This window comes from Anopheles coustani, chromosome 3 (assembly GCF_943734705.1).
Source record: "Anopheles coustani chromosome 3, idAnoCousDA_361_x.2, whole genome shotgun sequence".
Taxonomy (NCBI): Eukaryota; Metazoa; Arthropoda; class Insecta; order Diptera; family Culicidae; genus Anopheles; species Anopheles coustani.
This window is the reverse complement of record NC_071288.1, coordinates 71268901-71283382: the sequence shown is the minus strand read 5'-3', so window position 1 is coordinate 71283382 and position 14482 is coordinate 71268901. Positions and strand designations below refer to the sequence as shown.

At 40.7% G+C, this 14482-nt stretch overlaps 1 protein-coding gene across 1 annotated transcript in view; it reads right to left on the bottom strand.

Annotated features, from left to right (window-relative positions):
• LOC131272822 (uncharacterized) overlaps positions 1-14482 on the bottom strand; it is a 57592-nt gene that overhangs the window by 28484 nt on the left and 14626 nt on the right. Inside the window, exon 2 of the mRNA XM_058274684.1 lies at positions 2359-2412. Coding sequence (XP_058130667.1) covers positions 2359-2412 — 54 coding nt within the window. The remainder of the gene's footprint in view (positions 1-2358; positions 2413-14482) is intronic.

The window sequence follows — 14482 nt, the reverse complement described above, 5'->3', positions numbered from 1 at the left end:
GTATGGGATAATCAAGGGAAACGTGCTCCCCTCGAGTGCGGTCGAAAAGGTAATTCCTGGCGAATCCGAAAGGATGCTTTTGCTTCCGGTTGTTTGGCCCCTCGCGCCATCCGGACAGATTTTCGATGTTGGAAGATTGGTCCGGGAGGACGAAGAAAAGGATGATGCGCTCGTGACATAATAGTCCTAATGTGATAGGACTATCAGGCTTTTTGTTGTGCTCTATTGAAGGAATGTCCTTTCAGCAGCCAGACAACAACCAACTTTACGAGTGTAAGTAATATTTTCAGGGACTCTTTATGTATTCTCATAATGGTAAGTTTAATTCTTATTTCGTAAAAATACTTTTTGTCATAGTCATTAAACGCATTTTTTTAAATAAAGAGAAAATATTTAAACTTATGTAAAACCTATGCCACACTGAAATAATTTTGAAATTAGTTTTACCCTTCGTTTATATTCCACTAAACTTTGCATAACCTTTGTTAGTTTTTCTAAAAATTTTGTTCAAGTGTGAGATGACTATTTCAAACAAATTATTTCATAGTATTTTTTGGGTTTTTTAATTGTTCGAGTTTTGTAGTGATGATTGTAGTGATGAGTTTTATATTCAAGAACATTTTTATTTTTGAAAGAGAAACATATCGAAGGAGAAAATTCTTTGAACTTAACTCCAGCTTGGTTCGAGAACGACGTTTTTTTTGGACGTTCGGCAAAAATATTCTCGGTTAAGCAGATTTTTAAATTATATTTAAAAGAACTATCGCACAGTTGTGGCACAAAACTATTACGTCTTCTATATTGCCAGCGTATACTTTTATATATAATAAAGTTATTAATATTATTCATACAATTTATTGTGTTGACAATGTTATGTTTCATTTGTCGTTTTTCCTTTGTATAACTGCTGCTGCATTCAAACGAAAATGTCTTGTCTTTCTAAACTCAATGTCGTTTAATTAACGTTTGCAAACAATGAACTATCCTTTTTTTTGCTTTAAAACTATCAATGGCGAAGAAGGAAATTTGTTTTAATGGAACCGGTACAGTTTTACATAACGGGCGGTGAAATGAAGTTCACGACGTGGAAAGTATTTTGCGTTTTCTTTATTTCGAGCCGAAAGAAAACAACCGACGGTCGAGTTTCTGGAACGGCTTTAAACAACGGTTTGTTGAATGGGGAGGAACACGAGTGTTTATTTCATTTTAAATCAACAAAATCCGCGCAGCTACGAAGCAGCCTGCCTTCCGTCCACCTTCCTCAGCGCTTCCTTTCCGAGGTAAGTTCTGGCCCTGGCAAAACATGGCGACCATGCTGCGAAAAACCACGTCATCAGCATTTACGAGCCACCTTCAACTCGGGAAGTTACATGCGACGGTGAACCGGCTTGGTACGGACGTGATGGAGACGCTTCTAGTCCGATGCAAAATTTGCTCTCTTCAAACCAAACCAATTATCGTATTGTTTGGGGGCGCCCCTCCCAGGGCCCTTCCGCTCACAACCGGCGGCCTAGAAGCCAATCTTTCCCTTCCCGAGTTTCCTAACCGCCCTCTCTTTTGTGCACGAAAATGGGATTAAAATATCAAAATGTACTTTACGATACTTTCTATGTACGCAAACCCGGGGGATGGATTTCGTTCGGCGCTCCCGGTTTCCCTTTGGGTCCCGCTATAACAAGCTATCAAAAAACGAACGAAAGGCGGTGGGTGTTGGGGACGGGGTGCTAACAAAAACCTGACTTGCCTGCGGGAAGGTTGCTTTGACGGTATATAACGCGTAGCACACCTACACGAGCCCCATCCGGCCCGTTTCCAGCACTGAAACACAACAAGGAGCAACGGCGTCAGTTCGAGATGGAAGCGAAGGAGCAGCACAGAAAAAAAGGAACCTAAATAAAATAAATGGCTGTTAACGCACACCATCGCAAGCTCGCCCCCCCGAAAGGGGGAGGGTGGAAAACGATGTGCTTCTTGCGCATGATCACGATCGTGCCGGGGAAGAACACTTACTACGGGGCAAAGAAAACGAAACGGTTTTGGGGTCGTTGAGGCAGGGAGGGATGGTTTGGTCGCTTAGTATTGGTGTGCTGGTTTCTGTGGAATCGGGTGGCTGCCCCAAAATTAGTCAATTTCGGCAGCAAATTGGGAATGTCATCATCTCGGTACGGGATCGATCCAACGAGGCGACGAGGACTTTCGTTGCTGCATGTGTTTGTGGTGTTTAAGAAATTATCCACAGTTTTCGTAACTTTTGTATTTTTTTAATTAAAATAAAACCATGTCCAACCATCGACAATGGGTTTAAGAAATGTTCGCAGTTTGAAAAACTTGAATCACGTGTAGAGTTAAGTAACTTACCCGGTAGGCACGCACCACCACCACCGCCGAAGGTTGACTTTAAGTGTGTGAAATCTGTGCGGGAGGGAAGAAGAAAAGGCGAGAATAGATTTAGGGGGTGAATCTCATTATTATTGAATTTAGTAATTTGCCGAGGCCAGTCCACCGTTGCCGGAAAAGGTTGGCGGAAAAGGTGGAAAAAGATGGTTGAGGAATTCGGGGCGGTCTGGGTTCATTTATCGATTTGACTGGAATGCTGTATCGATTGGTTTCAATGCTGGGGTGATATTCAGCAGTGAAATGTTAAGTACCCTCTTTGGAAGATTTAGCTATAGGGAAAGTTATTTTCGGCAAAAAGAACTGTATTTTTAGAAATCTATGTTTATTGACATCTTAAAGCTTAAGTTCTAAAATAACTCAACGGAAGACAAAATTAGTATATTGAATTTATGTGTGAGCGTGTGTATGTATCAGTTAGTCCAAGGGCACAGTTCAGGATTACAAAAATATATTAGACCAAAACAATCGGTGTTCACATTCAGATCTAGAGAATCAAATTACTACTAAGTTATGTTCATGGCAAAAGGAGATTTTTTAAGTTAGCTTATATATTTTCACTTGACATAAAATTGTAAAAAAAAGAAGTAAAGAGAAGATATACTAGGTTAAAATTGCCGAATATACTTGAACTCCTCAGAGGTTGATCATTTTTAATATATTTTGGAAACTTGATAGCTTGTTAGTAAGCTGGAGTGTCAAAATGTGAAATTCAACGTGATAAATGAATAATAAATGAATAAATAAATAAATACATAAATAAATAATTTGAAGTTTTTGAAGGGTCTTTTTAATAATATTTGATGAAAAGTACAAGAATCAGTCAGCACTACTACATGGCGTTTTTGATATTATTTTATTATAAATTCATTTCTAATGGTGGCTTGAATCCTATTATTTAGACATATTTTTTATGTGTTATGTGTTTTTTATTATTTAGACATATTTTTTGTGTGGTAGATTTTGTCCTTGAAAAATATGTTTTGACGTGAAAATTAAATCATCCTTGGAAATAAATTGGAAGTTGGCAATTCACAAAAGGCCAACTATACATTAATTGTCCCTGCTATTCAGTTTTAAGTCCTATTGTGAACACTATTGTATTCAACTTCGGCATCGAAACAAAAGCCTGTGACCCGTAGTGCTTAGGACTATACTCTCCTCGATGCATTTCATCTCCTAGAATGTCATCGATACTGCTTACTTTGGCTATCGATGAATTGACAAGTTTTCCATCGAGTGAACTTTCCCTTCGGCTCAACGAAGCCACCTAGCGTGGATAAAAGATGGATCGTTTGATTGTTCTTAAGAAATTGCATTTACCGAAACTGGCGTAATAGAATACTAATCAATGGAGTGAGAAGGTGAGGAAAACTATATTTTATTCTCAATGGTCGCTAACGGTTTAACAATGCGTCCAACCGAAGGTGAAGGCATGTGCTTCTCGCTTTCCCCGATCGGAAATGCAACGAAAAGTTCTGCCGAGGGGCAAAGAAAAAGCTGAAATCCCATGGCATAAGAAAACGATACCGTGCTCGTCTGCCGACCGCAAATCTGTGGTACTTTCACGCACAAAGGGAGACTGGGAACGGGGATGGAAAAACGTCGGCCAGGAAAAGGCATCAGATGTCAGCACTGCCGTGCCGGGGTAGCTTTCACCGAGGCGTAGGGAATTATCCCGGCGTGCGGACGCCACGCAACGGAATATCATCTTCCAATCAAGCAATTAGGCAGAGCCATTGAAATCGGATCGAATTACTGCATAATTTTGCACGAGGGTCTACCCGATTGGAACGGGCTGCACATCGAGCGAGTCGTTGCCGGGAAAATGCCGTTTGACGGTTCAATGCAGGCAGAATGTCAATGAATCACGATGAATGGTACATTTTTCTTTCCGCTACGGGTTCCTTCGGAGGAAGATCCTTAACTCTTTTGGAACTTCAAAGTTCCTTCGTTTCTTCGGAACTGCTTACGACCCGCAGGAAGGAAGCGAGTATCAAAATACAGCACAGCTTTATCGAGGATCATATTTTCTGTAAAGGGGTTGGCAGTGCTATGATTTTTTTCTCTCTTCATTTCTTCCCGAAAAGGACTTTTTCCTCCGTTGTCAAAGCAAACACACCCACCGGTAAGGCGAGAAGGCATCAGGAAAAGGGTGCAATTTCTATGCGCGTATTTTCAGTATTTTAGGCATTATTATAAGATTGCAAAAATGTGCCATTAGATTTTATTTGGAAATGAATTTATCTTGTTAAAAAAGAGGGAATGTAGTTCGAGAATCCAGATTTTCAATCAAAGTTAGGCACACAAAAAATACCAAATTAGAAATGAAGTACTACTGCTCAGTGTAGCTACTACTTTGTAGTTTGTATACGAATAAAACCGCACTGGCAAAAATGACATATAAACTTCCCTATAATTAGTCAAGTTTGCAACTACCTCACCCAGTTCCTAATTGAATTTGATCCAGTCCAATTCATTCGGACGATTTGTTGCAGTTTACGAGGTCACATAAATTGTCCACCGTGCCGTCCTGCTGACCCCCAGTTTTCCGGCGCCGAGTTTTTCCCAACTTTTTCCTCACTTCGCCGAAGGACAGGCAACATTGTGAGCCCAAAACCGGCGCGCTGCTACGGTCCCGCATAAAACTTGCATCATAATGTATCGTATGATTGCGCAAGTCAACCAAATATGGTACTACTACTACCACTACTACTGAAGCCGCCACGGCCCCCCATCGCCTCGAGAAAAGCGACCCATCCTATCCTACCGTGCCTCACAAAACACGCCCCTCTTCCCCTTTGCTCACAATCTCTCGTTATTTATCTCATGCCTTCCTTTTTCACCAGCTCCGTCCAGGAACTCCCGCCAGGAGGCCAGCTGTCGAGTCCGCCCCGGAACGAAACTCCCAATTGCTGGAAATCGATTGCTGGAAAACTTTTCCGAAAGGGCACTGTATAAATTACTTGCCAATTCAATTCCGGAAACGGAACGGCGGTTATCTTCCCACTTTCCGGTGATTGCTGCGGCAAGTTTATGGCCGGCTTCGGGAGAAATATCTAGCACTAGGAATCTCAGACAGGGCGGGTAGGGTAGGCACTGGTAGGCGACAAGGGAAACACAGCTGAGGTACGGTTCTAGGTCCTGGCTGAGCTGGTGGGCCGTAATGGAGTTGATATCCGTATTTTAAGCGGCACTACCGGATCCACTACTACCAGATTGAAAAGTTCTTCTGAACTTGGGTTAGATTTTGGAGGAAGGTAGAACAGATGAAATATTGAACTCCTTAAGCCTTGAGGCAGAAGGAGTATAAACACATAAACTCCAATGTAATATGCCGTTCAGCCAATACCAACCATTATTGTAATCATATTCCAGATTTAATGTAGTTTTTAATTGCGTAACTGTGACGTGAACTAAAGTCTGGCGATAAACAAACAACTTCCTAGAGAAACAGTGCAAATTCGCTTGCGGAAAACCTTCACGACGACCTTCCAAACACTTTTCCAAGCGCCCGCGGGCAGACAGCAGTCTGTCACGAGCCGCCCACGGACCAGGCGACACGGACCCGGATCGGAAAATCCAATTACGCGTTTGTCGATTTCCATTTCCTTGCCTCAACGTCATCGCCATCATCGGGACCGTCATCAACTGGCACTGTGGCACTCCTTCCGGTTTGGCGGAACGGTTGACGTGAGGTAGATATTCTGTTTAGTCTTTTTCCACATTCCCTTCGACAGAATGGACTCGGACAAATTGGAGCGGCCACGTGCCATTGCTATCCTACGGCCGGACTGGCTCTAGATTGACAATCGAGTTCGTCGGGACGGGAAACTGTGGCCGATCGATTTTATCGCGGGCGGTCATTCGAAACAGCCAATGCGTATGTTGGTTCCAGAATTGACCAAAATGGCGCAGAAGGTAGTTCGACCGAGTGCGACATACTTTGCGAAAGTTGTCCCTCGAGGGCCCAGCTGTGAAGAGTGGTTCAACGAAGCCGAAGAAAACATTTACAGAACTGCTCTCCCAAGCCATCGCACCACGGAGGTGAACGTCGTCGTTTGACTGGAACCAACTGGCCCCGACGTTCGAGAACGTTCTTCGAGGAAAAAGTGTCGACAACTGCGTGGTCGAAGATTTTTGCTCACTTTTCGAGGAAAAACCACTCGAGACGCTAATGCGGGATTAAGACACTACACACGGCGCGGTCTGGAACCAATCGGCAAATCGAACGCGTTCCGAATCCGAGCGTCGGGGTCCGGGAGAAGATCCCTTAACTTCGGGAATCTAATTCCTCCAATGCTGGAATGGAGTAGGTAATTTGATTCCTTCAGCGAGGCGCCAGTGTCTTCCACCAGGCCCGAAGAGTCCCGCGTCTTAGATGCTCCCTTACTTGCGTCTGGTCACAAGACTTCCATAAGTAGGGCCAAACACGATTCCTAGGATTTCAAGATACGAACCAGGTCTAACCGTCGTGGCGGGCCCGGTGAGTGTGCATGTGTGTGTGTGTGTATTAATTTTCCCTCGGTCCGGGGATCGAATCTCACGCATCTCAGTATTCTTTTAAACGCCACTCGACAATGGCCTGTCAACACACCATATAGTGGCCTCGGAGAAGAGTCGAAGTTCGCCTATCGGCTATCAACTACTTCACCGATCACTGAAGAGATCCACTCCTGGTTGAGTGTTGCTGTTTGTCTTGGGCGATGAGAACAAGAAAATAAGAGATCAAGAATGGGAACCACATACGGGTAAGATTTCTTTGACGGCGTGTTCTTGGAAAGCTAGAAGACTGATTTTTTTTTGTGAGGAATTGAACGACAAGCAAATCTATCTTATATGAGTCCATCGATACATCAATCGCTTTGAGTTCGACATTTGGCTTATTCTAGCTAACCATTTTCCACACCCAATACATCAAATGGAGGTAAGGAAGACTAGAACATGAAGAAATAGTTAAAAGAAATTTTCTAATTATCTCGACACAAATTATTGTTAAAGATTGTTGTTAATGCTCCTACTACTCAATAATTTTCTCCCAATATCAACTTATCAAGTGAAGCTAACAAGCGATTCAAATTGAATATGCTTTGGTTCAACGAGAGCATATCAACAACGGGAATTCAAACGATCTTTAGAAAAATAGATAGTTAAATTGAAGATTCATACGAAGTCTTAGGTCACGCTTAAAACGGAAAAATGAGTTTGTATTTAATTCTATATTCAAAACTGTATTTGTGTCGTTCCTTATGATTCTTTAGGCGAGATTCATTCACATGAAACATTCACATGAGATTTAAAATTTCATGATTCATTCAGATTGATTCATGTATCTTTTGTGATTTGAATCTTAAAGCATTGATGAATCTTCTGAAACCTTATCTTTCATGGATCTTTCACGAATCTCCATGATTGTTACTTTGGCGAGGATCAAGCGACCAAAAGAAGAGGTGTCCCTCTTCGCTTTTTTGGGTTTTACTTTTCTATTATTTTATTATTATTGAATCTTTGGGATTCAGCAATCTTTATTTACCCATTATTATTTCAATAAAAGATTCATGAATATCAAATATGAAGCAAAAAGTCATTTGAATTTGAATCGGAATTACACAACTCTAATTGGTTTACATTTTCCTGTTGGAATTAAGACGTACATTCTCTATTACGAGCTTATTTAATAGTTATTTGAAACAAATTTTCCATGCTGCATGTATTTTAGGTTTTATATGTTAGTAAAACAATTGACTATAACATTTGAGGAATTAGTAAATTAAATTTAAGTGATACTCATCTAAACCAATGTATCTCACTTTCATCGAATTATTTTAACTTTTGATTTTTGCTTTAGAAAATTTTACTCAACAGAAATTACTCAACAATTATCAAATGCTAACAATATGGGAAGCTTCCCATGCCAGTTTGGAATGTATATAATTCTACTGAACGTCTACAAGAGCACACGATTTGAGTTTGTTAGCTTGTTAGCACGTCTCTCGGTACACACAACCGGAAAAAAATTGCTACATCATGTTTTCGTCTGGCGAACGTTCCAAAATATGCGCATGTCTAACGTTTACCGACCGGTATCCGTTTGAAGTTACGTGATTTTCTCTACTCCTTGGTCGGCGTCGACGTCTCCCAACCCAAGGCGTAATCAAATCGACTCGATCCGGCCGTTCCATGGGCAATCCGCAATCGTCAAGTGCCGGCAGATTTTCTTGATGGCAAAATTGCCAATTCATGTTTTATTCACCTGCATTTTTCCTCTTTTCCCCGGCGCGGCCGAGCTGATTACTACCCACCGCGCGCCGAGGCGTAAACGATACTCGAGCTCCTCATTAAAATTAGCATAAGCCACCGGAATCGGCCGTGCCACCAACGGGCCGAACTGCTGCGAACGGATGTACGGAGCGTCGTGTAACGAGATTTTATCATGGCGACATCCGGCGCTCGGTTCGTTTGTGAGCCCCACATCAGGCTGCCCTTTTGCCACCTGCAGCACGTCTCGTGACTTTGTAGAATGGTGAAAAGCTCTCGGCACCCACCTTTCCTTTTCTTCTTTAAGGTTATCCTGTACGTCTCCACTTCCGGTCCGTGGGAAGAGATTTGTTTGGTTTGCTGACGACCAACGCGAACGAAGCGAACGACAAGTTGATTCCTTTCTGGTCCCGGTTTCGTTTACTTAACATCCACCCTGGCTGATTTCCACCTGTTTTTCCTCCTCGCTAATCTTGTTTGATTGACACATACAAAAGTGCGGAAAAAACAGAATGGTGGAAAATCACAAAAGCTAAACGATTCTGGCACACTAGGCACCTTTTTTTTTCTCCCATCACACTTTCGATCGTTTCCGATGATAACGTTTTCCGTTCCTCGATTTCTCCAACCAAAATTGACTTTCCTAGCGGTTGAATTTTCCTTTGGTCCGTAACTCGTAACGTAATTGATGTGGCACGATGCTGCCGTTCTATGCTTCCGGACGAGCGAAAGTGTACGCTTCAAATGGCCTTTCCTTCTTTGAGCTTTTCTTGCGCTGTTTTTTTTTTACTTTTCAGCACAACGCCTTTGATGCCAAAGTAGCAACGTGAAAGGCGAAAGAACTAACGAGCCACGGGAACCACCTCGAGAGCACGCACAAACAGAATCGAGAGCAGAAGCACGAGTGGAAATAGTGAGTGTTCCTCCGGATTGCTGTCAGTATAGTAGAGAAACGGCAAAGGAACAGCCAAAGTTGAAAAAAATTTAAGGAAAACATCCTTGAAGAAAACAACATAAGAAAATACTTCAAAAACTGCACACTATGCACTTGATGAACCGATCGGTTCATCTTAGAACTGATTGAAAGTCTTTTTGTGTTGTGCATCTACCACTGGTTATAGAGAGAGTGGCAGCAAACAACTATTAAAATGAATAAAAGATGCTGTTTATTGTGAAATGTGCTTTCAATGCACTTTGCCATTGCAAACGAATGTCAATGGATAATTAGGTATAGTTTTTGTTAATTGAGACATTTACGGTGAAGTTTAGTTTAAAAAACACCAATTTTTTAAATTTACAAACATGAGTATTTACACGTGTACAAACCTTCGTTTCAGAAAGTCGACAAATAATTATTATCCTCTTAATAAATATTATTATTGAGTGATGTATACTAGAACACTAGAGTTGAAACTTCAATTTGTCCAAACGTTATGTTTCAAACTCTATTCTTTCTACTCAATATCAAATTCTAAATATATTATTAACGAACGAAGAGTCAAACCGGACTAATTACGACAAAACAAATTAGTCATCGAAATTGACAAACCAATTTATCAAAATTGGCAATTTCCTCTAATTTATTATGTTCAACTTTACAATAATTAAACCAGGATTGGAACTATACCTTAAGATCAAAAGGGTCAAACGAAAATTATGGAAAGATTTATAATTCTTTTATATCGAACAGGACAGGGTAGTTAATTTTTAATTTATCATTAGTTGAGACACTGAATTTGTCAAATTCGGTACATTTTAATAACAGAAAACAATGTTACACATTTGATGGCATTTTTCCGCATGTTCTGCATGTAGTTTCTATGGCGTAGAATGATCAAAGAAGAATGAAAGGGGGAAATAAATCTGTTTCGAAGATAATTTTCCCTTGAATTGCCATTTTTTCCTTTGATGGATGTGGTGCAACTGCGGTTAGTTTGTGTTGTTTTCTAATTAACATCCAATTCCCCCCTTCGCTTGTGCTCGAGCCCCTTATCCTTACTTTCCACGCGCATTGTACCCAAATTTATTACTTTCCCTTTTCGATGCTGTTGCATTGTGACGTTGGGGCAATTTTCTTTCATCTCATACGGAGCCCCCCGAAGCAATCCCACTACCAAGTGAACAAAAACACGCACACACGGGCAGGGAGACTTTCCCTATCAAGCAGGATTTTCCACGTACCCGGGTACGTTTTGAGGATCCATTGCTTTTGCTGCTTTCCGCGGAACATCCAGCACTTGACGAAACGTTCGCGAAGCCATCGCGCTGTGCGAAATGCGCAAGACTGCACACATACAGTATGATTTGAAGTGGTGTGTGCCGGGGGAAGACGGCAAAGGGGGGGAGAGAATGGGAGACCACCAGCCGGCACACACGCGTAATGGCGTCCGTACCATGGTGTTGTGACTCGTGGACGTTACATCCTTTGCTGTGTGCGTGTGTGTGTTAGTGTGGGCCCTTCTTATATACAGGTTGACCAAACCGAAAGCCAGAAAAAACGGAAATAAAGCAGAACAAGGACGCGCGCGAAAGAACAAACGAAGGACTAATAACACGCCACACACCGGTCGACGATGGAAGTCGATTTTTCCCCTCCATCATGGTTGGCTTTTCCTCCATGGGGTTGGAGTTGCGAACGAAGAAAAAGAAACGCAATGCAAACAAAAAAGGGGGGAGAGAGCGACGATTGCACATACTGGCATACACACACACACCCAAACAAACGGTGTCGTCAAACAAAACACACAGTGCGCTCGCTGGGAAAAGCCATGTTCGTCTCGCGTCGGATAATGGTCGTCCCCGGAAGGACAAGGGTCCAGCGCACAGGACGGCGAACGGTTTCTCGGTTGGCGAGGAAAAACAAATGTGCGCGTGAAGGAGAAAAACTTATCATGGAAGCGAATCCACTTCGTTTCATGGATTATATAACGATTGTTTAGCAAATGTATATCTACCGGCGGAGTTGGTGAGTTTTCGTACGAGAGACCGGGTTTGTAGTGGCCTTTTCTTTCGCGGAGAACAAAAAGCATTCGACCTCGCTTTGGTGGATGCACAATGTGGTGAATTTTAATTGGAACCGAATGAAGAAGCTACGGCGTAAAAAAGGGCAGTCAGGGGCGAACGAAAGTGTTGGTGTTTGTGAACCGGTTCGGTGTGGTGCTGTGTGCGTGGTTGCGCTTGGAAAATTGGAAAATCTTCATCCGAAGATCCCGCAGTGCATTGCTAATCTACGGTAGTTTCCTTTCTTCTTACCAGGGGATACGGAAAATGGCCGGTTGCGTTACTCTGGCTCACCGGAAGCGACAGGCGTGCGTGTGTTGTGCATTTTCTCTAATCTTTTTCTGGTTGCCATTTGCTATCTTCGCCAACGAGACGTAGTTATCCTGGGTAGGCTAATTTTGCACCCTTTCTATGTCTGACCCGGTTCATCGAAGACAGAGCCTTCCCTTTGACGTAAACCGGGAGAAAATGAAGCACAAAAAGTCATCTTTACGCATTCTGGATTTACGGTTGTGTAGTACTAGTTAAATAGTCCTAAACTAGTTTCCACCCATTGATTATGAAAAGTAGAGTATTAATAGTGGAGTGGAGCTAGTCTTGCGGTAAAGAATAGCAGGATGCGTAGCTTTTTGATTTTACGATCTGCCGACCTTTATCTCCAAATGATCAATACTTTCCTAAACCTGCTTTTTTTAGTGTAATGCAATACTTCATATTTCTGGACATACTTTGAACACACATTATTTAAGACATCTTGTTTGTGTAAAGTATGAATTGGTTTTAAAATGTGCTATCTATTATAGAACCGGTACAATCTACTTGAATTACCGTCTTGTTTGAGCAACCGTGAAATAAAGTCGTGCAAACAGACGACCACCGAACGATTCGCATCTCCTATGTTTCATATAGCATTTTAAGTACACCTTAAGAAACTAGCAGTTTTTGAAAATTCAGCATTTTACTATATCATTAAACAACAGGCTTGCTCTTCAGAGATAGTGTAATGTTTTACAATAGTTTTTTTTTATTTTGCTTACTGAACTGAAATGGAGAAATGCAGCAATACTAAAATACCAACCAACATTTTCTTTTTCATACAACGATTGAAAACCTATATTTTGAACATATAACAATAAATCAACAAATGTTGAGAAAATGTTGCTCAGACGCTGTAGAATAGAGATTAACATTTGAAGAAACTCGAGGAACCACTCGTTTATATCGAGTAATCATTTTTTCGATTGCAGTTTCACAAAAAGTAGAGACGAAAAGTAAAGTAGAGAAGTGTTTTGTATAAATGTTATTAAATTTAAAACAAAATCGAAGCTATTTTGAATCTGGTAGTGTATAAAATTGCTTACTTGTAAAATTATCTAATTAGTTTGTTTGTTTTTATTCAACCAACCAATTGTTTCACTTTAACCATTTAAAACCTTTGTATCTTTGAATGCATAGACATTTTCGTATTTGGTGTTTACTGTAATTCAACCCGTTGGTGGTTTTCAAATGTGGGTAAACGAATAAAATAGTTTTATACATAAAACAGGTTAATTTCTACGAGTCACTAGCTTTTCTCTTCTAAATTCCAGAAAAAATATTGAATGTATCGAACAAGGATCTGAAATTTCTTTTGAAAATTAGTTTTTGTTTTTATCAAAATGCTCTAAAATTTCGTGATCTTTAATTTTCGCTAGCTAATCTCATGGGCAGGTGTCTATTTCAGATTTACCGATGTGATTAGTCAAATTCCGTGAAATAAACGGTCATTCGCCGCCGCTTGATGCTGTTATGCCATGGTAATTAAACAAAACTTCAACACATCCGAGTATTTAGTGAAACCTGAGCTGCAAACCATACTAATCTGTACCACCAAGCTCTAAGCGATTACTTTTGGCGCTATGGGATCGCCATTTAAATGCGACATTCATCTCCCGATACATGAATAATGTCAAATTGAATTAGACACACAAACACAGTCACAAATAAAATGTGGGACGCCGAGCACAAAAGGTCAAATGAAGTTTGAATATGATACCTCAAATTGAGCTAGGTGATTAATATATGTTGTGTTTTGTCCCTATCGCAGGGAAATCTATTTACAGTTTGAATAATTAGATGATGGAAAATGAAAGTTAAAGCTTTCACACACACCAACGCTCCGAAAATTACGTGTCGCAAGTTGCATGGGCGGAAAAACCTCTTTTATTGTTGGCTTTAATATCACTATTTACCTGGTATGCATTTAAAATGTAAATATACCGAATGCTTTGAAATCTAATCTATGTCTAATAGAATATTATCTCGAATAAAAACACTACGCAATTGTCCAAAATATGTTTAAAAAACAATAAAGTTGCGTTATGGCTCATAAGTGTATTGAATGATTGAACATGATATTATTTTTCAAAAATCATTATATTGCACAACGATATACCTCTCAGCAAAATTTTCAGTGGAATTGAAAAAAATCATTATCGTTTGCGATGTAAACGTAGTCGTTGCACAAAACCGTCGCTGAATTCAGCTACATTATTGACAAATTAGGGAATAAAAGGTTCTTTTACGTTTGAGTTCCCCTGCACAGTCTGTCGGGAAATGGTGTATGTTTTATGATGGAAACTTGTCTAAAGGATAACATTATCGTTATGTGGGCGAGTTTTTAGTTCGCGATCGTATAGTTAGGCAAGTATAATGTTTAATTAAGTGTAGCTACATATTTAAATCAAATGATTTCCAGTGAAATAATAAATCTGGGAATTTTAATTTCTTTAATTGACACAATTTCTCGTTTTTTTGTTGTTTTTAATTCGCACAATATCCCATAGTGGGA